The following is a 25,803-nucleotide window of genomic DNA, read 5'->3' on the forward strand; positions in this document are numbered from 1 at the left end:
ATAAAAGACAGCTGAAGGGTGGAGGATACAGCAGAGCGAGTATCACTCCATCTAGGACTCCCAATTGGCTAATACTCACCAAAAATTTGCTGATTTGATCAGATAAAAATGAATCCATACCTCTCAGGATGAAAACGAGGGCTCTGCAAAGATTTGCACAGGAGGATCTTGATCCCACATACAAGTTCACTAAGCTCACAGATAATTCTAAAATAATGCTACCCATACTTATATCTTACAATAAGCTTCAGGTTCATCGAGTGAAGGAAAAATTGTGTTGATGACCAACAACTTACTTATCACTCTCTTGAGAGATGTAGAGACGGTTAGATAAACTGGCAAGAAAGGCCTCAACAATCACTGAATCTATGGTCAAGCCGGCTTTCAAGCACCTGGAATAACAATAACCAGAAAACTTGCGAGAACAGCCAGAAAAAAAAAATGCACAAGTTAAACATTTCACTTTTTACTACTGTAAATGCACACCAGGTATAAGGAAAAAATGTTTATACTGGAGTATAAGAACTGATTCTCTAGGAACACTGCAGATGTATTTTAAAAATTGAGCAGAGTTTCTACTGCTGCTTTCTCCAGCAACAATAAGGATGAGGATATGCAATAAGGTAAATTCAGAATTCACTGCTTTAGAAACTTCAATCCTTTGTCTCTAGTCACCAACTATTTGTCTTCCCTCCAACTCCCTGTAGCTGTCTAGAAGAGAAGAATGACCATTACACTGCCCACATTTAAGTGCATTACAATCCTTCTGCTACATGAGGCTCACTCAACATGATAATCTAAGTAGAAAATTCATAGGTGGGAAGCAAAACAATGAGACTGAATTATTACAATTAAGAAATAAACAGAACAAAAAGATATCTGAAGAAAAATGAAATCATAACCAAAAAAGGCAAAAAGTCTTTACAGCAGCACCTCCTAAACCATTCACAACACTTTTCCACTAGGGAAAGAGAATACGTGTTCCAACATGGTGCAAGTCTCTCTCTTACCTGCAGATGTTGTCTATGGCAATGTCACGCAGCTGCTCATACATGGACGGTTGACTTTTCTTGCCAGGCATTACATTTAGAGTGGACTCCGAATGCTCGTTGGTTACACTGATCTTGATGTCATTACCCCCTACTAAGAACACAGAGTACAGAAATCAACACCATCTGAAACAGCTTTTTTCCCCAAGATGAGAGCACACGGGCAGAGCAATATCTGTTAAGTGGGTTCAAAACAGCCTGCTTTACAGCTCAGAGCTGAGCTGAAGAACTTTGGAAGTGCGTCTGTTGTCACTAGCTATGCAAGATATTACTCTATTTAACTATTCCTAAATAATTATTCCTAAATTTAATCACCGTCAGTTCTCATTTTACCTGTTCTGCTTTAGCAATACAATACTGCTTTTGCATTAGCAAGCGATTTAAATTGAACATTTTCTTCTTGGAAATTGTAACTTGATATTACAACTGAAAAACAACAAAAACCTGCCAGATGGCATCGAGATGGTCACAGGGTTGGAGCACAGGGCCTGTATGAAGAGTCTGAGGAACACGGCCTTGTTCAGCCTGGAGAAGAGGCAGCTTTGGACAGACCTAGTGCTGCCTTCCGAAAGCAGATTTCATGGGAGAATGAGACACAACAGCCATAACCTGAAATAAGGGAGTTTCCAACTGGATATGGGATTATTTTTTTTTCCCCCACTATGAGGATAATTATGCATTGACCCAGGTTGTAGAACCTCTTTCCTTGGAAGTTTCTGAAGGTCCATGTGGACAAAGCCCTAAGCAAACTGCTCTGAATTGGGTGCAGGAGGTTGATGCAAATAATACAACCTACAATACTGCAGTATCACACTATAGCTGTTGGTGATCTCATACGGGACAAAAGTGCTTCAGATAAGACCATCCTGGCTTCAGCAGAAGAGGCACTGCAATATTGCTGCTGGGATAAAAAATAGTCCTATCTATATATACTGCTTGTCCTTAGGTACACTTCTACCAGAATTTGATTTGCATTCCTCCTCTCCACCTCCAAGAAGGAAAATAAATAAATAAATAAATAGAAATATCAGAAATGCATCTCCATTTCCCCCTACAGCTGTATCAGCACAAAATATCCAAAAGCATCAAAAAGCCAAAGAAATCAGAAAACAATCACCAGCATATCCTTGGAACAGTCTTTTTTCCTTTACCTGTGTGATACTGGCTATGGTACTTGTAAAGTTTCACAAGCACTGGGGAAGGTATCACAAGAAAGTCTCTCAAGGATGGATTGACAGAATGAACCACAACAGGGAACCTCTCACACAAACGACCTAGACCCTAAAAAAGGGAATAAAAAAAAATTAATATAGCTTTATAATAGCACAATTTGTTTATTTCAATTGTAAGCTTGCAACTTCAGCTCAATACGAAAAACACCAAACCAAAACAAACTACACATAGTTCCAAGAGATTCTATTTTTAGCAGAAGATTTAGACATTTCAAGCCTCTAACTCTCTCAGATTGTCCTGGAGTGCTGCATGCTAGTCAAGCATTGCTGCTTTCTTCCTGGGTGATTTCACAGGAGTTACACGAAACGAACTGCACTCTCTAAAAATAAAATTACTGGACAAGTTCCAACATTTAGAGAATCCTGATAATCTACTATTTGCTATGTGGTGGAAACCATATTTGTAAGACTATGAATAAGTACCCAGTAAGAAGATGAAAAATTAGAATAAAACAAACCTTAGTCTCAAAATTCAGCAATCTGACAGTACCAATATTTTAACTGTTTACGTAATGGACTAAGAAGCTAAATATTTCAGAAATTAAATACTGGTTAAAAAAACCCCTCATAAATATTACTCTTCAAGAGCAGTTCAGCTAAGAAAATTGTCAAAGCACTACTCTACTGCAGTTCTAGTTTCCACACCAGACCTCTAAAATCCAAACAGAGAACACTTTGCTGGAAAGTACCAGCATATAAAGTGTTCTAGCAACCTGTCAAACTCCCCAAATTCTCACTCACTGATGCAGTAATGTCAAATACTGTAAAGACAGACCTGCAAACAGCAAATCAGTAGTGGCAAGTGAGCAATGATGACTTTGCTCGAGGTTTTCGACTGCAGTTTCTCTGATAACTTGATGCACAGGTTTTCTGCACCTTAAACAAAAAGAACAACAGAAAAAATTATGTTTATCAGATTTCTTATTAGGCCACACACAACCCAATGCTTACTGGAATTTCTAAAACAATGCAGAAAATGTATCAGCTTTACTTTTCTCATACCACAATTCCTCAGAGAGATTTAGTGCTTTTTCTGCAAGAACTTAGTTTCCACACCAAACAGCTTTGTCAAACACTGACTGAAAGAATGACTGCACTTCAAGCTGATTTTAAGCATACTTTACATTTGACAGAAATTAAGGTCCAAAGGAAAAATTAAATTCACATATTCAGAAGATGTGTAAGAATTACAAAACAAGAAAATTGAGAAAAAGTGAGAGCTTCCCAGTCCTGTTTTTTCTTTAAAAGAATGGCTGAGAAACATTTACGTCACTAAGAGCAACAATTAAAAACATAAAATAAACTAGAAAATAAGCAGCTGAATGTAATGCAGCAATTATACCAACTGTTGTAGATAAGCCAATAGGATGTTTCTGTTTCTATGAAGAGATGTCTAACTACCCAGCCAACTACTTTGACAACTTTTCAATGGAAGTTTTCCTCTTATATTCTAATAGCAAAAAGTATTCTGCTGAAATTTATATTTCTCTGAGTATCATCTGCTCTCAGAGAACTTATAAGTATTTCTATAACTTAAAAAGACAGACATTTGAGAGACCAAGGAGCATTTTTTACCTTGCTCATCTTTCACAGCCCACACCATGAGGTCCACGCAAGCAGCATTAGCCTGACAACGCAGTTTTAGAGGACTCAGTTCATTGTGCAGTCGATCCACGTCATGAAGGATTTTCTGAAGCTCTGATTGACTGCTGTTGAATTGCTCTAGCACAAAATCATGGATTTCCTTCACAAATGAGTTGGGAAGGTCTAAAGAAATAAAAGGAAATAGCATTATATTAGAAGGATGGGAGTCACTGTTATCAGAATGACAGCATATATAAAATCCATTGTGATTATAAATGAAATTATTTCATAAAGTTTATCCTCTACCTAAAAGATAAGTTTCATAGCAAAGCCCACCAGCAAACGGACAACTGAAATGTCATCTATTAATCCTTTTCACAGTGCTCAAAATATTTTTTCTATATCCATAGCACTCTTCTCATATGGAAACATAAAGTATAAATTAAAAAGAAAAATACAAATACTATACCTTTCATATAGTATAATGTGTCTCTCAGCATTTTAAACTGAGCAAGATAAAGAGGGTCACTGAATGTTTTATAATAGAGATCTGTATTAGCTCCCATCTGAAAAGGAAAAGAAGCAACCTGTTAGATTCAAAACTAAGTATTTTCCATTATATTGATAAATAAATCTTTTTATTCCCGTCACGTAATTGTTTTCCTCCACAATGTAAAAAAGCATTTAAACCAGGTGCCAGAAGTAACGTCACAGCCTTCCCCCCGCTTCTATCACAAGTACAGCCATTCAGTGCAGTATGTAAGATTCAGCCACTCTTTCAATTTGAAGAGCACATATGTGTTCTCTCTAACCGTGTTGTTAAAAAAAAATAACAAAGATTCAAACCTATTCTTTTACTGAGACAGCAAGAAAAGAATCTGAAGCTGTCTCCACTTAGGCCTCCATTTCATGGCAGCACTCAAAGGAAGGCTGGAGAGAAGAGCAAAGTCATTTCCCCACACAACAGAACACACACTCCTTTCAACACAGCTTTACATCCCTGAGGAGATGAGGTTAACTCCAAAAACATGGTGGAGGCTGTTACAGAATAGCACAAACCTACAGAAACAAGTGTGCTACCTCTGAAAGTAATGGTCCCCAAACTGTGATACCATCAAACTTGTAGAAATGACACCTAAAAGAGCAGCAGTCATTTCCAAGCCAGAAAAACAATCAATATATTCTAAGTGAAAAAAGCCAATGTTACTGTAATACGCCACAAAGACCTTAGTTGACAGTAAACCAGTTTGGGGCAACCAGTGCTGTAATTTAGAATAAGAGTGCTAAAGTAAAAAAATAGTTAATTTTTAAAGATAATAACTATTTCCTTCTATGTGAGTGAAAAACATTCTTCCTTCACCCCTTCCCATTTTTACACAAAGGCTAGATTTAAACCATTGAAAGAACAGTTCAAACAGGAAATTATTATTGTTTTGCCAAGAGAAGGCATACCTTACACAGGTAAAAGACTGATTTTCCAACTATTAAGACAAAAAATTAAAGTATTCGAGTCACTAGCAAAGGAATTTAAAAACATACCTCTGCAACTTCAGCTATAACTGCATCTAAGGTCTTTAGCAGAGAATCCCCAACGATCTGTTTTACCTATGGAATAAAAAAAATTAAAAAATATGTTTGCTGTTGATGACTCTAGATGGGAAGACGATAGAATTTTGTCCTTGCACAGAAAACACAAGTCACTTGACTGCAAATGTCAGATGAAATTAAGGCTACAAGAATTTCTGGCTGCAACAAGAATAAATATAACCGAGCCTCTGTGTGCTGTTCCAAAATAGCTGCTGCAGGGCCAGTAGTTTATGTCACTTGTGTGAATTCCCAGCAACCAAACCCATCTAGAAAAGGGTCCCATTCTCACAGCAAGAAACCCCAATCTTCTATTTCAGCACTAACAATACATAAATTACCTCAGATCAAGTGGTCTGCAAGAGGCAAACAGGAAGAAGTTGACAAACTTATTTGATTTTGCAAATTCTTTATGGTTCATATGAGAGCTTTTTAGGAATACTATTAAAGCATGACATCAAAAGCCATAAAAATAACATTACACAAAGCTTGAGAGAGAAACACAGTCTTTTTATTTGCAATTCTAAAAGCTTAACTTTAAACTGTATATATTTCTATCTCTAGAATGCAATCTCACTGCAGCCCATCACATACCATGTTCAACAGCTGGCGGAGCATTTCCAGTGGGATGTTAAACTCTTTATTGTTAATGCCGTTGAACAGAGGAGAAACGGAAAAGCTGGAGCTGATCGTAGAGAAGTAATAATCAGGATCCACTGCACTCCCATCAGGAAGATATGAACCTGATCAGAAAAAAAATAATAGAAATAAAAGTTTAGTGAGAGAGAGGATATATAAACTTTGTTTAATGGTAATGTTCAGTTACAACTAAAGAGTTCTTTGCCACACACATAAGTCTCTAACTTGCAACCTATCAAGAGGAACATTTCAGCTAATCTACTGGTAAATCAAGACAGAAAAGTGATGAAATACATTTGTTCATTAGAAGTTTACAATCACAATGGAAGAATTAATTTAAATTACTTGTGTTCATGTCAGAGACACTGCTGACAAGAAGTCTTCCCATACTACTGATGTACCTTTACCTGAAAACATCTGTAAACGCCATTTTGTTCAAAAGCATTAAGATGAGTTTTGTTCTACTACTATAGCCTCTGTCTAACCTCTTTTATTTAATTGAAAACATGAAGACTATAAAATTGAAAAGAAATATAGGTTGGTTCAATGGGGTAGAGAGATGACAAACAGTTCTCTTCCTAACTGGAAGTTTAAGAATGATATCTGAATTACCCTGCAATCCCATTATATGATTGAGGAAGACAGATGCCTCAACAAATAGCATGAAAGAAAAAGAAGAGTAACGTGGAAGAAATAATTTAGGCCAGGGCTCAAGAGAGCAGAATGACCCAGAAACAGAGAATGCCCAAACTGTTAATAACCTCAAAGGACCAAACAAAACCAGAGGCACCAAAACACCTCATATGCAGAGCTAGTTCTGAACTTGATTAATGAAAGTTCATTTTTAAGCCCTGCTTTTACACAGAACTCACAGCCAGAGCTCTACCAAAACTCAGCAGTTAAGAGTTTGTATATTAATTCATGAAAATTTTTCACATTTCTGCCTTTTATGATACAGTAGTTAATACACATTAGAGAGCGCTCGACTTCAGTGTCTCTCCTTTATGATTTCCCACTTCAGCAAATCACTAGGTCTTACACAATGACCCACATCCCCTTTACTTCAAATGCAGCAGTTGTTTTAGATTTATACAATGTGCTACAAAGGTTCCAAAATCCCAGACCAGTTATCCAATGAAGCACAATATTAACACTTGTTCCTCAAAGTTACTCAGACTAATCTCCTGAAATATTTTGGGCCTAATTGAATTAATCTCTTCAGTACTAGGAACAGCCTAGCAGTCAGGAAACCAAGCCTCTCTCAGCAGCCTGCCAGAAACAACCAGTGTCAATAATAACTTCCTACTGTCTTTATACCCCCAAATTTTTCCACATCCTAGCAGGCATGTGCCAGAGAATTACTATAAGAACTCTAGAGGGCAAAGAAAGGGGTCAAAAGGATTTTGGTTTCCAATTTTCTATAAATAGCAACAAAACCCCCAAATCTCACATTGTTCCTTTGCAAAACAACTTACCTTCAAAGTAATGAATTGCAGATCCTCCGGGAGAGCTGGGAGGTGGAATTCCACGTTCAGGACTAACCTGAAACAACATACAAAAGTTGTAATTCAAAAACTATTTATAAAACATGTAAAAATCTTCCTGAGAATGGTTCATGCACTTTATAATGAAACACAGCTTCAAGAAAAACTAATAGGAACTACATATTGCTGGGCCTAACAGCTCAATTCCAACCAAAAATGGGAAGTTAAAAAAAGCTATTTCAGTGCTTTTGACTAAAGGGAAGAGATCAGAATGATGAGTCCTGTGCTGTATGAAACTACGCTAATAACAACCTGTGGTTTCAAAATGGGCATCTGAATCTGTTCTTCCCATAAGACAATGAACACTTGCAGCTCCTGGTAAAACCAGCGAGAGCTCACGTATCCTCAGCACTTCTCCAAACTTCAGCCAATTAAGTGTCAGCTTCCCAAACTCACAAATACGCATTACTTTTTTTTTTTTTAATGGAAATAACACAAGGGATAGAACTTGCCAATCGTTCCACGTGAAGGCAAGCACAGTTGTTAGTTTAACTGTCATTTATTATTCTGTAGTTCAGAAACTACAAATTTTGAAACCCAGTTGCAGAAGCCAAAAAAAGATCTCTATATCTGGTGAAATAATGTGTTAAGATACTGCATGCATATCCAGGCTTAATGCTGTCTTAACTCCAACAAGACCACAAAATCATCCAAGCACTGACTCCAACACAGAGCAAATCATACAAACCTGTGAGATGCTAGATACGCTGCTAGCCTTTCTCTTTAGTGATCCTTCTTGGCAGACAGTGAGTAGAGAACTGGGAAGAATTGATCTGAAATCATTAAAGGATCGTCGGCGAATTCCATCAAGCTCTTCTGGAACTCTCAGGGAATGTGGTGGAATTTTTGGAAAAAGCTTTGAAAGAAGAGCCTCCTCTGAATTGCTGAAGCGACCAAAGGCTCGAGAAATTCCTATCAGGCAGGGTACTGCATACTTGCATAAATATTCTGGAAAACACATGTAACAGTATATTAGCAGTAACTTAGAACTTCCTCTTTACAGTTTCGCTACCACTTCACTGACATATTTATGCAAGCAGAGGAAAAAATCATGAAAGTATCGCAAATTAATACACTTCTCCTGCTTCTGTATTAACCAGTCAGCAACAAACAGAATAAATATGTGCTAGGGGAAGTAAAAAGAAAAAGCTGCTCACTTTTCAGAAGTGATCCTGATAATCAGAAAACATAAGAGAAGTTCAAATGGCAGGAGTTACAAATATAGCAACAATTTTAATAGTACCTTTATCATGCATTTGCGGGGTCTGGCACATTCCCAACAGGAACTGCATTACTTGTAGAATTGCATCCAAAATCTGAAGTAGTCAAGACAGACATAAGAAAATATCTTTTGGTAAAGAGATATCATTATCTTATACTAGATCACTACAACAAATGAAACTTGCAAATATTAACATAAGCACCTCTGTAAACAAGATTTTTTTTAATGCTTTGTGACCAAAAATGTATACTGCCCTGCCTCAGCTTACAGAGCCGCTTTTGTGAAGTCTGCAGTTAGCTGGTATGTACTAGCAGAATAAATATGCAGCAGTTCTAATCTCAGTATCACAACCTGAATACTTTGACACCCAGAAGTAACAGCAGACTTATGAGTATCTTCTAGATACTTGAGTATTAATTAATTAATTAATTAACTGTTAATTATTAATTAATTCACAAGCAAAATAATGCAACAGTACACATGTTAAAGCAATTGATCCCTTTGCAAGAAAGGAAGTAGCTGTAGTTTACTCTTCTCTAGATAGTCATTATTCCAGCATTAGAGAATTGGGCACTACATTAGCACAAACTTTAAATAAACTCTACCTGCTCTCTAAGAGACGCATCCCTGTAAGCAACGTCTGATAACAACGTTACCAAGCAGAAGCTGAAGTTTTCTGCAACTGGAAGCAAACCTGCAAAGTAATGGACAGAAAATAAGCCACATAAGTGTTGTTAGATAGAATCAAAATAGAAAGAGCAAATAATAAAGCAAGAAGACAGAAGTGATTCCCGTGTCATACAGTTCTGAGATAGACTGTAGAAAAATACAGTAAAAAAAATTATAATACCCCTTTGTGAAAAAGTATTTTAATGTTAATTTTAAGAGATATTAAGGGAGAAAGAAATGAAACAGTTTAAATAGCAACTAAGCATCAAAGCTAAAGGTAGAGCATACAAATCTTGGGTTCCCCTCTCTTACTACACAATCTTCTCTCCAATTTAGTAACCAAATATATTAAGTGTAGAATTATTTGGGAAGTGCAATTTATCACAAAGCAGTCAAGCAAGAAAGCTGGGAGCTATTCGACTTCCTCTTTGCTTCTAAAGAAAATGAATAATAAAGGCTGTTGAGTCAGGAGCGAAGAACATAGCAGGACCTATCACCTCTCCTGAGTAATCTTTGTTAGTTCTATTTCCTGGCCGGCGTTCCATGAGAATGAACAAAAAACCCAAACATCACCTTTGCCTTTCCGTGCATTGCTTTCTTCTATCCATTGGACTTTGGGAAGACCCTTCAGAAGTCGAAGCAGGTAAGGAACCACATTATCTTTGTGCTAAAGAGGAAAAAACTATTTAAAATGGAGAAGAAAAGCTGAATCATATCATCTCAAGATATTTTAGAGATATAGGAAGACTACATCAACCACATACAGAACTGCTTCTAGTAATTATTCCACAGGCTTCTTGAATATTGCAAAATTGATTTCAAGGCAGGCAAATGAAAGTAAACCAATTCAGTGCCATAAATCCAACCCTTCCCTTTTAGGCAACAGTTCATTCTCTGTAGAAGTTGGAGAAAAAAAGTTGCAGAACAGTAAGCCATCCCAAACAGTTTATTAGTTTACAGTAAGGTCACAAAATAATTTTAAGGCCACTAGAAATTCAGTGCCAGTCCCAATTCAGTACATGTGATCCATCGTATGGCCTTATGCAAGTCACTTCACTTATCTGGGTAACGCTGCAGCTTCCTCATCTGCAAATCACAGCACCTTCCCTTCTCATAGAGCTGGATTAATTAATAGTAACTGCTGGCTTTGAAAAATACTAAGAAACAGCTGCCTTATTTAAACTTCATACTACGAAAACCACAATGTTAATAATATGCATGCATGCTATATCATAGCATAGATACTAAATAGGAGGAATTCAGGCCTGACACAAACCCTGGCAGCATTGAACGACTTTAAGTGAGGTCTAATGACTTTGGACCTAGGACGTGGTATATCCCTCCTTTCCTCTGCACAAAATACAACTATGCCCAGAGTTTGAAGGGAAGAAAACCAGCTTGTCATAGCTAGGCTGACAGACACAAAGGGACATTCGTACACAACACAGCCTATGTACATTGTCTGTTTACCCTGGCTAGTGCCAGGCATGAAAAGGCCCATTACAAACCTGATGTTCAGGAGTATGTTAGAACATACCGTCATTCAGAAGCATGTGGGGAAGAACACCCAGTGATACATATGGTTTGAGCAAATCCTCCTGAAAAGCCTTTCCCTTCTCTCCTTAAGCTGTGATGACCAAAAAACACGAGAGCAGTTTGGCTGTGGCAGTGCCATGACTACTGATGATCACACTCATCAGTACTGCCCTAGTTTCCTTGTGCTCTCCTGCCTGAATCCATCTGTTACCTCTGATATTCTTATTTATTTTTATGGATAGCAAATACCAACTTTTCATTCACCAAACAACCACATTTGAATTAATCCAAAATCTTACAAGTTAAATAGAGTTAGCCTAAGTGAGAAAAATACCTGAAGGTCAGATTCAATTAGAAAGATTCCTAAAGCAATAACAGCATCTCTGCGACGTTCATCTAACTGGAAAATGCCATGGAAATCCACTGGACACATACAGAGCAGTTTTTGTACCTGAAAAACAGCAGAGGGAAAGAATAGTTGGAACAAGACCAAAAGTGTCAAAACAATCCAAAGGAAAAACAGTATATATGTTAAAACAGTCATTCAAAAAAGCACCAGTAGAGCTCAGGGAAGTAATTCATGTAGCTCTCAGCCGTCGTGTCCATGCCCTAGACAAGCAACAGCCTGGGCAGCTCTAGTACAACTGCAAATATTTCCACAGCAGAGAAGGAGCTGACAGGCTGTGGTTTCCAAGACTCCTTCAGATCTCCTGTGTTTGAAGTGAACAAGAGTCTTTCCATCTTCTGGAAGACAGACAGGTTTACCACATGACTCCACTTTAACGACCGATCTTAACGAGAGCATCTAAGGGCTAGGAAAGAGTGATGAATAACAGAAAGCAGAAAAAGACAGAAAAATCTCAAGTAGATGTCAAACATTTTTACCACAACATGGGTCGATTTAAACAACTTGATTAAACAACACTTGATCAAGCTGTTTGTTTGCAGATCTCAAAAAGAATTTCTGAAACTGTTCAGAGCATCACATTTACAGAGCTCATTCCTGCATCCCTGGTACAACAAAGCTTTCCTTCCGCTAATTTACTGGGCATTCTGGATGTGCAAGAAACATGCAGCAGGCACGTGCACATATAATATTTATTCCTGCAAACACAAAACAGTTGAATGCAGCTTTGGTTACAGCTGCACCAATGCCTTCTTCATACATAGCACTAAACCATTAACTGTTATCTGGGTAGGACTTTTGCTTAAATCCTTTTAGCACAACAGACTAAGTTACCAGAACTATTATTTTCTCACTGCTTAATTATTACTTCACTCCATACCCAGCAAACAAACATCTAAAGAATACATCAAATTTCCCAAATACTTTGTTTTCCTATGGAACTGTTAAAAAAGGGTAAATACAACAAGCATGTTGTCTTTTTATGAGTCTCCTTGATGCTAATAAATATTACCTAAAAACAGCTGCCATAATAAACACCTCTGAATGACCTATGTTTGGATGGCAGGTTACTTCCTATTTAAATAACTCTATAAACACTCCACCTTGAAATTTCTAAACCAATAAACTATTTCCCTAGACAATTAGAAGAATCAGCTGGATTCCCATTGGAATTTAAGATTCTTGCCCTTAAGCTGCCAGACCTCCTAACTACAAGACCAGTAACACAACACAAATAATTCTCTTGCTCAACACAAAACACAGCAGAGGAAATATGAACTTTATAAAATAACTTCTGATGCGCGCGTCCCACATCGGGTTAATATCTGCAATGACAAGAGGGAATAACTTCAGCTAGAGAGGAATTATTAACGTCATTTAAGCCCAACGCTCCACAAACTCAAGGGATGCGCAGCCACCGCGAGGACCCACGTTCGTGGCGAGGACACGGGGGCAGTTCCGAGGGCGATGGCTCCTGTCACAGCTGTGGTTTGTCCAGGTCACACGGGGCCACACAAGTGTCCCACAGGCCCAGCAGCCCCCACGCACACACAGCGGGCCGGAGCCCACGGGCACGGGGCAGCGTCCTCCGGGCACAGCCCCCCCGGGGCTCGGACCCGCCTCCCACGCGTGTCACAGGTCCCCGCGCGTCACTGGGCCACCAAACCACCCAAGGCCGCGACCCTCCGCCCTCCCCACCCACGCAGCACAAAGTCTCTCCACAGCAAGGGCCCCACGCCCGCCACGGCGCCGACCCTCCCACGCAGACTCCACTCGCGTGACGCGCACACGCACCCCCCGGCCGCGCGACGCCCCTCCGCCCCACACGTCACACGCCAGACCCCCCCCCAGCCGCAGCCCCTACGCGTGACGCTCCCGCAGTCCCCACACGGGCACCGCCCCACGCGTGACGGCCCCTCCTCACACACGCACCTTCTCCAGCGGCGCCGGGCTCTGCACCGCCAGCGACCGCGCCAGCGACAGCACCGTGTTGAAGTAGAAGCCACGCGCGGTGCCCGCGCTGCTCCCCCGCCCCGCGCCCGCGGCGGGAGCGGGAGCCGGAGCCGCCGCCGCGGTGGTCGCCGCGGCCGCCGCCGCTGCCGTCGCAGCAGCAGCTGCTGCCGCCGCTACCGCAGCGGCCGCCATGTTTGGGGAAGCCGGGGACCGCCCGCCCCGCCCCGCCCCGCCCTGCCGGCTCTCGCGAGATCACAAAACACCCACCACACCGTAAATATGGCGGTGCCCGCAGCTACTTCACTGCCGGTGGGCGCCCCGCCCCGCTGCCCGCCCCCGGGCCCTGCACCACAAATGGGCGCGCCCAGCCCGCCCCTCCCGTTTGCTGTGGTGGTTCCTCCCAGCAACCGCCGGTCCCTCGGCTGCGCCCTGCCGCGCTGGTCCCGCCCCGGAGGGGGCGGTGTGGTGGCTCCGTGCAGTGGCGGCCTGTGCGCGGAAGGAGCGGAGGAGGCTGCGGCCTGAGGCGGCGGCGGCGGGGCAGGACAGGCCTGGCTCGGCCTCCGTAAGGAGTCAGGACGGCGGCGCCATCTCCCTGAAGCGCTCACCGCTCCCTTCGCGGCCCGCTGTCGGCGGCACCATGTCGGCCCTCCCGAGGAGCTACAACCCCTTCGCCGAGGAGGAGGAGGATGAGGAAGTGGCGGCCTGGCCGGCGAGGGGCGGCGGGGAGGCGGGCGGCGCGGAGCGGCAGCGCTCCCTGCAGCAGGAGGTGCTCCGCCGCTCCGCCGCCACGGCCGACAGCACCGCCCGCTCCCTCTCGCTGCTCTACGAGTCCGAGCGCATCGGGGTGGCCGCTTCCGAGGTGGGTCGGGGGTGGGGGGCGGCGAATCGGGAGCGGAACCTTCTCCTTCCCCCGCCCCGGGCTGTCGCCCTGTGCTGGTGCCGGGGCTGCCCAGCGCCTGCCGCCCCCGCCGGGAGTGTCCGGATTAAACCTCCTGGGGGGGGTTGGTTTCCATTATTTCCCCGAAAGTCTCCCGAAACGGCTCTTTTCAGAGCTATTAAATGTTTCAGAGACAACGTATTGCTCTGTGTTACTGTGGTCTGGTTTTCTGGGTGGGGACAGTTCGGTTTTTTTGAGGAAAAAATCACGGTTAAACCCTTTCTGTCTGTATAATACTGAGACTAGGACTCGGCTGTGTTTTCAACTCCTTTTAACAATTCTCACTAAGTTTTATTAATGGCCTGTATACCTGTTTTTATTTGACTAAAAAGTTTTTGGCAGTTGTCTTGATTAAATAAAGAGCCAGCCCTGTTAGTTGCTTGTGATGTGCTCACTTCACCCTGATTAATCACTTCCTTCATTCTCCTGGCCATGTTTCAGAATATTTATGCTCAGAGCCATTCCTCATAAAGGTCTGTCCCTTGTGTCACCAGCTAATGGGATGTTTCCTTCAATGTCAGTGATGTGTTTGCCTCCATTAACCTGAGAGCATCCACAAGCTGCAGCAGGTGCTTCTGCTCAAGGGGGTTTTTGGTGTCACTTCTGCAAACTTGCAGCCTTGTGACTTGTTTTGTCTAGAAAAGCACAAGTGAGCAATCAAGAGTTTAGGCTTAACACAGGGCTCATGGTAAATCTTGAACTGTATGTGTTTGCTGCTTCATTGAGGGGAAGAAAAGCATATTCCACCAGAGTGCCCCAAAGTTTAGAGAGAATATGAACATAAGTTCTTTGTTTTGCACTAATGTTGGCTGCAGACAACTTTCCTGCTAGAATTAATCTTTGGATTACTTGGGAATAGCGTTTGCTCTGCTGAATTAGAAAATAACGTGATATTACATATCAGAATCACTAAATCCTGTACTGTTAGTATTAGCTAAAAGATTATTCCTGCAGTATGGGAAAATCCTGTTAGCATTTATTTCCATTGGTCATTATCTTTCTAAACTATCGGGATCATGCCATTATTGTGAAAATAGTATCCCTTCCCAATGAAGGTGTTATTCTCAACTAGAATCAGTTCTGCCTGCTCATTTCCTTGCCATAAACCTTTGCATTTTCAGTACATCACCCATCTGGTGCCCTGCTTATTCTGTCAGGAACAGATATAAGTGTTGACCTGACAAAAGGCCAGTACAGAAAATTCCTGGGTGCTGTTTGTAGCAGGTGTCAGGAACCTGGCATTGTGTAGTGCTGGAGATTTTACAGCTGGTTAATGCTATGGCTGACTAGCAACTCTTGACTTAAATGCCCTGGAGGAAGAGGAGTGAGTGAAAGAGCTGTATGTCTTCAGAAGTAATCTACATAGCTGAAGGAGCTGTCATTTTTCTTTAGAGTATCTGTAAAAATGTTTGATGTTTCAGTTGTTTCAGTTTATTTTGGCTTAACTAGTTGTGGGTTTGTTGTTTTTTTTTTTCTGTCTGTATGTGTCAGGAACTTGTGCGTCAAGGAGAGGCCCTGAAGCGCACAGAACAGATGGTAGATAAAATGGAACAGGACTTGAAGACTAGTCAAAGGCACATAAATAGCATTAAAAGTGTTTGGGGGGGCTTGGTAAACTACTTCAAAGCCAAACCTCCAGAGAACAAGCCAGAGCAGAATGGAACCCCTGAATATTATGCTAACAGTAGGTAAGTATAATAAACATTTTACTTGGGACTAATATCCCACAGCATCTCTTGAGACGTCACCAGAAAAACAGAACTTAAAAGATCTCTTGATTCTGTCAAGGAAACTCCCGAGTTGGTGTCTAGCTCCCTTTTTACTTAGAGAAAAATACTTATGTTTTTAGTGGTAAGAATAACTTTGTATTTGTGGGAAATTAATGCACAAGTATTATGAGTTGTCATACTAACTTCAGTCTTGTCAGGAAATCATGATTTGTAGCATTGACATGGTTCCATGTTATATATTATGTGTGTTTCTCTAGCTTCTCTTAAAAGCTGCAAATAAAAATGATTTGCTGTGAAAGTACTGTGTCTTACAGTACTTGTCTGTCTTCAGCTGAGAAATTTATGTAAAGCCTGGTAGTGCTGCACAGATTGATTTCCTTCCCTCTTGCTCCATGCTCCACTAGAGGACAGCACTAGGTTGCCTCCAAGATGGAAGATAGTTTTGGTTTTGATATCAAAGTTTCCATATGCTATTTTCAGCACTAAAGCAACCAGTTCTGCTTTCACTGAAGACAAATGCTAATAGTTAATTTTAAAATAACATTTTGGATCGGGTCTAACAAATTTGCTCTTCTTGCGTAAATTGTTACCTGTTCTTATTTAACAGATTCGGTATGAAGCCTGCGGTCTATAGGAATGTTTTATTTTTATTCTCTTTACTACCAGATTAAAGGAAGCAATGATGTCTAGTAAAGAACAAGAGTCAAAATACCAGGAAAGTCATCCAAATTTAAGGAAACTAGATAATTCAGGTTTGTTAACTTTATTTTACAGTGAATGTCTGTCATCAGCATAGGGTGAACCTGCAGAGTGGTGAAGGCAGAGGCCCTTCAGCCTGCCCAACTGACTACATTGCTGCCTAATGCCTGGAGATGTGTGTCCCAGCCTTCATGGCTTTGAATTCTAGGGAGTTGTTTCCCCTAGAACTAATTATACCCATACTGAAAATGTGAAATGTTTTACTTGCATACAGATTTTATTTAGCCGTTCCTGCTGGGGGATTTATGTTGATAATATATCCACTAAAGACTTTAAAAGCACCCAGTGCTTATGTTTGCACAGAGGAGACTATAGCCAAGAATCCACACAATGTGTAGCCAGCATTGTCCTATGTTTGCCAAAATGTTAACTCGTACATGCAGATGTTCTTCTTTTTAACCATCACTTGTCATAGTTTTCAGATATGTTTTCCTTCTTGTTTCAAACAGGGACTCTAGCCCTTCGTGTTGAAGTCATTACTTGATTCGCACAAGGGAGCGTTCAGGGTTTGCTGTTGTTCCCCAGTCTCACAATGTGTTAACGTCTGTGATGATTTTTGTGTAACATTAATTTCCATTCCACTCCACATAAGATTAAGATTCTGTCCAATAGAGGGCAGAAATAACTCTCTGGTGGCTTGACTCTGGGGGGAGTACTCACTGCTGGTGGAAGTTACCAACCTACCTACTTTGTTGGTTAAGTGTGGGTTTTTTTCCTCAACTACTCAGTGAAACTGCAAAAGGCAACCCAGAATAGAATAATTGTAGCTTTATAACTAGTCATCTTGAGGACTACCCTATAGGTAGTGGTGTCAAACTGATTTTGATACTCCTGCTAATGTGTTATGTGATTACACGGCATCTGTGGTCAGACTAGTTTTTAATAGCCCTTCAAAAACCCTAAAGCCTCTTCTTACTAACTTTTTAATTATTATAATTTGTATTTTATACTCTTAACAGACAATGATTTCGGCAAAGCAGATTTAGTTTCTTCAGTGCAGAGGGATTCGTATCCAAAGAATCAACACCTGCGAGCTTACCACCAGAAAATTGATAACAACTTAGGTGAGTGAGAAAATTGAAGCTGTTTGATGTAATACAATTTCCAACTTCTGGTTCTTAAGCCAGAGAAAATTACTTAGTAATATATTGCCAACGAACAGGGTTTTTTTTGTTCACATGGGAAATTTCATCATTAAAACAAAAAATCATTTGCTTGTATTCTGGATTCCAAAACTACCTACATGGCAGAATCACAGCTTTGATTGAAACATACTCTATTTGTATGGTCAAATGCTGCAGCATGTCTGTGGGTCAACTACTTGCAAATATTAATAACAAATCTGAGTTGGAAATGCTTTTCACCTGAAACCAGCTAGAAACAACCTGGCTAGGGCGCATGGAATAGTATAAATCTGCTATGGAAACTGATGTGCTATTGGCATTAATGCTTCTGCTCTTCTGCAACATGGTTATGCTTTAGAAATAGATTTTGAATGGCCCCTGAGTAAAGAGACCAGGGAGAAAAACCCCACACCAAAAGTATAAGTCCTTCTAGATCATGTACTGACAGTAAAAAAACCATTACTATTAAACGTGAATATGCCAGTAGGTCTCTGTCTGAAGGAGGAAATGGTGCTGATGTATCCATAACACTTGCATTCAGGATATGAAACTGTTTCTTTGAATCGTCCTGTAAGTTGACTGGAGTAGCACTGGGACAAGCAGGCTTATCTGTCCCTTCTGAAAAGCTTTCTTAAACAGGTATTAGTAATATTACTAAGGAAATAACTGCTTCAGATTGACATCAAGATTATACCAGTATGGACACTCCCTCTTTTTCTAAATCCTACCACTTACATTGAAAGATGTGTTCAACTTAACTGACAGTTAAGCTCAGATATTGAATTGTACATCAGTTTGGACCCAAAGAATTTACAACTGTGTGCAGCTTTTGAAATAAAAATGTTTTGTAGAAAATAGAAGAATCAATAGGCACTAAATATTTAATTTGTGAATTTGTTGCATTTTTTTTATGACTTCCAAAAATCATTCAGCTGCCTTTCTCTTCCTTTGTTCTGTAGCAGATGTACAAAGTGCCTCTTTGCCTACATATGTCACTGTTTAGCTGACCTACAAAGAAGAGATTGGAAAGAAATCAGAAAGCAATAGATCAAAGAGAAAGAGTCAATCATAAGAGTTAGTAGAAGCACATTTGTTACTCCCAAGATGTGCAAATCCTACCAGCCTCAGGAGCATTTTATACCAATCGATCATGCGATAAAATAGTTTTGTTATTGCCAAATTAGAAAAATCTGGAAATTGGATTTTTTCATCTATGTTGAATAATTAATAGCTTAAATCTTCAGTGTATTGATTATATCAAATTGAGGTAGTGAGCATATTGTGTGTACTGGGCTGAGAAAATATGTAAAATGTACCCAATTTTCTATAAAATACATTTTTAAAAAAAGTGAAAACCATGTTAATACAGGGTATGTGATTTTATAAAGATACAATTTGGTTTTAAGCATTTCTAGTTAACTTCTAATGGAAAAAAGAAGGAAGTGATTATTTCCAGTAGTAATGCAGAAGCAGTGTTAAAATATTGGTGCTTCCACTACTGAAGAACACTCAGCCTGAGCAGCTGTAACTGACATTTTCTAACCCAGGGTTTTGGAGAAGAGGGAATATTGGTAGCGTCCATTTAGACAATATGCGTTATACTGCTTTGATTCCTTATGGTCCCTCTCTTTGTTGACAGATGAGATGTCTTCTGGGTTGAGTCGTCTGAAAAACCTAGCCCTTGGTCTGCAAACAGAAATAGATGAGCAGGATGATATGCTGGATCGGCTAACAAAAAAAGTAGAGACACTGGATATCAATATTAAAAGCACCGATAAAAAAGTCCGGCAACTCTAAAGTATTTTTAGAATTTTTTTTGTCCAGTGTCAGTTCTTCCTTGGATGTCTTATCTGAACTGATCTCTTAAAAAGTCTTGGACAATGTTTTTTTTTTTTTGATATGTTATTGATTTCGTTGTCATTAAAATGTCATAATCCTAAGTGCAGCATAATACTTTAAGTTTCTTCTTAATGTATATGGGAAAAGTGCACATTGAGTGAAATCTCTCAGCACTTGGTAAATGCTTTTGTGTTGGATACCCTGCTCGATTGTGTAACTGTGTGTCATGTGTGTGGAGGAATTTGCAGTCTACAAAGCTTCAGTGTCCTTGGCCTGGGAGCTGTGATGAGAAAAGTAACTACATTTTGCTTCTGTTTTGGGGAAGGGGCAGGCAGGGGGAACAGAATGTGCTGCTTTGTTCAGAACAAACGTTGCTAATTCTGTTTACCTACAGCTATTTTAAATTCTGAAAAAATGCTGATTTCCAGCTGTAAAAATAATTCTAAGTGACTGTTCTCTGGCATTTCTGGGGCTTAAGGAATGAACTGTTCTATGGAAGTTGTGAAATATCAAGGGTGTCATGCAGTAATGATAATATCCTGTGCGTGTTCCCTTTACTAAGATGACTTTTCCCAAATGGTGGATCCATGAACTGCGGTACTTTTTAGGGTCACTAAATGCTATCACCTTTACAATCTTTTCAGTAAAGATCTCTGAGTGTATCTTATGGTCTGCAAGAAACACTGATTGACAGTGACCCAAAAAGTCTGGGTAACAAAATCAGGACTTAAATGTATATGCTTTTAAAGATTCTTTTGTAGAAGTTGTCACCATCTGCATTTATATTTTCTGCTCTTTCTCAGCTTATTCAGTTATTGTGGTTATTTGAAAAATAGCTTCCATTTTAGAAATGGAGAGTTGGTCTGATATTGCTCAAACAGATCATAGGAGATCATTCTTTAACATTTATTTCACATGTGATTAGGGACTCAGCAGATGCTGCCTTTTCCTAGGTAATGTGACTGGTTTTAAGACACTCAGCTATGGTTCAGATACTTCTGCATTGGCTTAGGAGGTATGAAGAGTTCCTGCAGATGAAGAAAAGCTCAAAAAATGTTGGAGTCTTCCAGATACAAGTTGGGCCTTACAATTTGTTTTATTCTTTTGTGTGTCACTGTAGAACAAAATAATTACAATTCCGCTCCAGCCTCATGACAATGAGAACTTGCTGTCTTCAAAACAAGTAATTTGGGTTTGGAGAGGCCAAGGGATGTGTGTCAGTGTTGCAGCGCTCGCTATCGCAAATGAGGATGAGTGGCTAATGAGAGATAGTTACTGTTCTGAGTTGGTGCCACATTATCTTATGAACTAAAAGAAAACCTTGATGTTCAGGGCTATCAAGCTTGTATCCTCCATAAACATCACACTCCTACTGTCCTGTTTCCTTTTTTAAAGGGATTTGTTACCTTGAGCTCACTTGCACCTGATTGTAAGGAGATAAAAGAAAACTTGAGCCTTTCTTGGTTTACCGTGTCTCCTGAAAGTTCACTTGCAGAAAAACAAATCACTAGAAAATCTGCAGTTCTTGGGCATAGTATTGTGGGGGGGGGAAAAAAATATTCCTGGGATTACTAGCAAAGTAGAGCTGTGAATTAGATTTAAGACGAACCTCTGTTTCCCCTTATGTTACTGATGTCATTGATTTCAGTCCCTAAAAAAAAACCCCAGGTGTTTTGCAGGGATGTAAAACTACAAGAGCTATTGAGTCCTTTTAATTGCTTTTTGATTTGTACTTTGTGTCATGCTTGTTTGGAATCTTGAAAACCTCATTAATATCAATGTATTGTCTGTTTGGGTGCATACCATGATTAATTCTCTTTTATTCTGTTGGAATATTTATGAATAATAAGATTTGATGTCTCAAGATGGTTGATACATTTATTTAGTTAATGATACCAATCATTAGTTTTCAAAATGTTAATTACCTCAGTGAAGGAAGATTGAAATTTTGATTATACCTGTTTTAGTTTCTTATTTGACTTTCTGCTTTTAATGAAAAGGGTGAAAAGAATTGTATTTTTTTCTTATCCCAATGTTGTTTAACAGAAGTATTTTCATCTCAAAAAGGATTTAGAAATTCTGTGAAAGAATACCAAAAAATTGCATAGTAGTTAATGATGTGACTTTTAATGTGAAATCTACCTTCACCTGGATGCAACTACTTCACAACTATGTTTTTTCCAAAGTAAGACTTTGGTAATTAGGATGTTATGCTGAGACTTTCTCCACTAGACTATGGTTAATGGAAGAAAAATGTAGCTGGGGGTTTAGTTGCGTTATGTGTCGTAAGTAATGTGGAGCTTGAATCCAAACAACTATGGTTGATTTAAGAGCAAAGTAAAGTTGTATAAGCCTTATCAGATGTGTACTGCATCTGGGATATCTTTGCCTTTAAAAACACAAGCAGGGAAGGGGAGGGGGAAAAAATAAAATCCCTATTTCTGCTTTGAGACCCTTTGATCCAGGCAGACTGGAAAACCAGGATCTCAGCCATGTGGGAGTTTTGCAGAGGTGTCAAACTTCTCATGTCTTCTAACACTCCCACTCACTGTCTCAGTAACGTATGTCTTTGCTTAGGCTTTTCTGCTCTATTTATTGGTGGGGTTTGTTTTGTTTTTTCTTAATGGCCTTGTTTAAAGGATCATTTCCCACACCTCATGGGTATAAATGAATTTCTGTTACAAACTGAATTCCCTTTCTTAACTTAATACAGATGCTTTATGCTGATAAAGAACTTAAGTCTGACATGAGGAGACAACACTGTTGTGTAATAGTGTGATGTGGCTTTTTTTTTTTTCTTGTTGGAATAACTTTCTATTGTGCGGAACAGGGAAATGTAATAGAAAAAAGCACGATTTTTGCCTTTTCAGGAAATGTCATTTTGCATGTGTTACGAAGGATTTAAGTAGCTGTTCTTACTATTTCCTGAGTAAATAAGTTTTATTTCTTCTTGCATACTGTTGAAGAACATACCTTGTACAGGGCATAGGACTTTCGGAAGAAATTTAATTTACACTCAAGCATTAACTTGATAAGTTAAATGATTTTGCCTAAATACTCATGTTGGCATAGGAAACGGGTGTCCTTGCAGCAAAATAGGTCTGGTTTATTTTATTCTTATTGGCTTGAGTAGAAGTTTAATATTAAAGTCAGAAGAAGATAGCCCCCAAAAACATGTCTTCTTTATAAAAGGAAATTTTCTTGCTGCTTAAAAAGTTTGCTAATAAATTTTGAAGAGCTGTTAAACACTGGGAAGCAGCATAGCTTTCCTAACATAGACATAAGACATACTCTAAAAACAGCAAGTGAAGAAGTGGGAATAAGCAATATCTGACTATTAGATTCCTAGGTATATTAGATTTTTAAATTTCCTGAGCATTGAATGAAATTGCAACAACCGATGTGTAGCTGAATTTTAGTCTGTACTATGAAGACTTGTTGGTGTGCTGAACTCTGGCTTACCGAAATGGTTGGGACACTGTATGGTGTCAGGCCTTTTTATGTGTGAAATTCATCTGATATATTTTGCTGCCTTGTAGTTTTTGTGATGTCATTTGTTAAATAGTGAAATAGAAAATACTTTCCACCACTCTGCATTCTGAACAAACAGATTTTTGTAGGCATTTTTACAAGCATAACATAATATGGAGGATATGTGTTGATTTTTACTTTGGAATATATGTGGCTTAATTTTCAAAATCACAGATAGTGATTTTTTTGTCTGTGGCATTTTTTAATAGTACTTTAATTCTCTGCCACCCAGATATAACAGTTTTTATACAAAGCAAAATATCCTTTTCTTTTATTTAAATGCTAAATTGGACTGTGGTTCAGCAATTTAGGAGATCGAATGAAATGAGTGTTGAATGGTAAGATGGTCAATAAAGGTGCTTATTGTTAATGGAGATTTTTGCATTTATTTCCTGTAATTCTTTGATTACACCATTGACACTTATTTTCCACAATAAGACCTGTTAAAATGCTGGGCATGCTCTGTTAAGTTTGTGCTGGAATGGAAATAATTTTGTGGCTGGTGGGTTTTCTGAGAATAAAAGGAGGGTATTACATTTCTACTTGACTCTTGAGTAGATTCCTTTAGATCCTGAAAGAGGAATGCAAACAGGCATTTATTGTTGTGAAACTTTAACTTGTGATGATAAAATAAATCAAGATGTTGCTTGGAAAGTAACCTTGCTGTAGTGCTTGGTTATCAGGAATATCATAAACTGGATGTATGCATTAACAAGGCAGGCGAACAGGAGAGAGAACTCCACACAAATCTGCTTATGGCTGGTCGGGAATTTCAACCCTTTTGTGTTTTCTCAAGGACTCCCTTGCTTACACCACAGTCCCTGTCTTTCTGGGAAATCAGAGAGGGAAGGGGAGATAAAAGATGCTCATGCAAGTATGTAAAACCAGGCAGAGCAGGTGCTGTTGGAATGAAGGACCCTCACGCTTCTGCCTGCCTCTTTCCCTCCTCCCTGCACCTGGAAAGAGGTTTGGTTTTAGGAGGGAGTTCTACCATTGTTGTTTCATTTTGCTACGTGATTGGTTGGTGTCTTTGCTTCCAAATAAATCCGCTACGTTTTCCTGAAGTGAGAAAATACAAAGAACTGCATTGGGGCCAGAACTGAGGGCTTGGTAAGGCTCACTTGAAAGAAAGCAGGGAGGTGCCCCAGAATAAGTAGACTGCCAAATCAGGAAGATCCTTGAGTGCCAGGCAGGGTTTTCTAACTACAGTGGCTTTGGAGCCCTGCCTCAGCTATAAAAAGTCTAGATGAGTTGTGACTTTGCTGTTGGCAGGGCAGAACCTTCTAGAAGATGGGCTCTCAGCTCTAGCAGTGGATATTTTTGGGAAAACAATGGCCCTCCTTGGCATCTTCATTCTAGATGATCCTTTTTCCTCCATGTAAATTGTGAATATGTTCTGTTAATGGATAGCAGTCATTTGCCAATGGTGAGCTCTGCCTGCAGATCAGCACTCTGAAAAGCCACTAGAATTTCTCTTGCTTGGAAGAAGAAACCTTTGCCCAGCTCCAGTGTGTCTCAGCTGTCCAAGGTCAGCTGGGACAGCAAGAGTATGCGGTGTTCCACCGGGGCCATGCCAGATTTAACCCTTCAGTGCAGAAAGCAAGGGATCCATTGGGAATGTGTATGTTGATGAGCCGGTTGCCTGTCAGCCCTAGAGAGAGGGAGGTGCTGCCTATAAAAATTGATAATTTAAGAGCAGGCATGTTAGAGTGTGAGGAAAAATTATAGAGCTTAATTGTTTTCCTTTGGTTTTATTCAAGACAATTTCTTACTGGCATTACGTATTTTGTAAAATAGGTAAAGTCTAGGCTCTTGACTCCTTCTGGCTTGTAGTCTCTCCCTACATTCAATCGTTATAACCTAACAGTTTTTGTTTCACTGAACATTCCCTGTGTCTTTCCTGATTGCTTCCCTTCTCTTTCACCCTTTATATTCGTCCATTCTCCATCCTATGGGAAAGAAATACTGAATAGAAGCACTTTTCTTCATACGCTCTCGTTGGTTATTGGTGAATTTGAAAAGTTTTTATTTTCCTTAGCCATATCCCTCAGCAATTTCATGTGCCATCCAAGCAATGCATTTATTACTGAAATTTATGTGATTTAATAATTTCCTGGCACTATGATTCCAAAACATGTGGGAGGAAAAATGAAGGATTTTTTCCGTCTGCAGATGTTTGTTATATTGCCTGAATCCTTGCCCTTGACCCTTCTGAATGGCTCTTTGAGCTGCATTTTAACTGCTTGTCAGCTCAGTGAGTGAGAAAGATGGTGTGGTCAGACCACGGTGGGAAGGAAGCTCCTTCTTAGGAATCCGATGTACCTCACTGCTCTAGCATTTCTAGCTTTGAATTTCTGGAGCTGTTTTCCTTTCCACAGTCTCCATAAGCTAAATAAACACTTTTTTCAATTACCCGCTTTACTACTCAGTGTTTGAAATGCAATATTCCGGCCTTATTCCCTGCT

General features: G+C 39.8%; 2 protein-coding genes across 2 annotated transcripts in view; one reads left to right on the plus strand and one right to left on the minus strand.

Annotated features, from left to right (window-relative positions):
* The window catches only part of PI4KA (phosphatidylinositol 4-kinase alpha), a 56,795-nt gene extending 43,185 nt beyond the window's left edge, over positions 1–13,610 (minus strand). The window contains exons 1-15 of the mRNA XM_065646179.1: positions 13,398–13,610; positions 11,394–11,510; positions 10,097–10,190; positions 9,460–9,548; positions 8,876–8,948; positions 8,321–8,580; positions 7,564–7,630; positions 6,044–6,192; positions 5,405–5,470; positions 4,335–4,431; positions 3,857–4,048; positions 3,057–3,157; positions 2,201–2,330; positions 1,011–1,143; positions 297–392 (exon numbers count right to left, since the gene is read on the minus strand). Coding sequence (XP_065502251.1) covers positions 297–392; positions 1,011–1,143; positions 2,201–2,330; positions 3,057–3,157; positions 3,857–4,048; positions 4,335–4,431; positions 5,405–5,470; positions 6,044–6,192; positions 7,564–7,630; positions 8,321–8,580; positions 8,876–8,948; positions 9,460–9,548; positions 10,097–10,190; positions 11,394–11,510; positions 13,398–13,610 — 1,877 coding nt within the window. The remainder of the gene's footprint in view (positions 1–296; positions 393–1,010; positions 1,144–2,200; positions 2,331–3,056; positions 3,158–3,856; positions 4,049–4,334; positions 4,432–5,404; positions 5,471–6,043; positions 6,193–7,563; positions 7,631–8,320; positions 8,581–8,875; positions 8,949–9,459; positions 9,549–10,096; positions 10,191–11,393; positions 11,511–13,397) is intronic.
* Positions 13,611–13,827: 217 nt separating this feature from the next.
* SNAP29 (synaptosome associated protein 29) lies at positions 13,828–23,878 on the plus strand. Its single transcript, XM_065646687.1, has 5 exons — positions 13,828–14,277; positions 15,847–16,043; positions 16,752–16,837; positions 17,804–17,908; positions 19,608–23,878. Exons 1-5 carry the CDS (start codon positions 14,056–14,058, stop codon positions 19,763–19,765), a joined length of 768 nt encoding a protein of 255 aa, XP_065502759.1. The 5' UTR covers positions 13,828–14,055; the 3' UTR covers positions 19,766–23,878.
* The last annotated feature ends 1,925 nt before the right edge of the window (positions 23,879–25,803 follow it).

This window comes from Caloenas nicobarica, chromosome 16 (genome assembly GCF_036013445.1).
Source record: "Caloenas nicobarica isolate bCalNic1 chromosome 16, bCalNic1.hap1, whole genome shotgun sequence".
NCBI classification, from domain to species: Eukaryota; Metazoa; Chordata; class Aves; order Columbiformes; family Columbidae; genus Caloenas; species Caloenas nicobarica.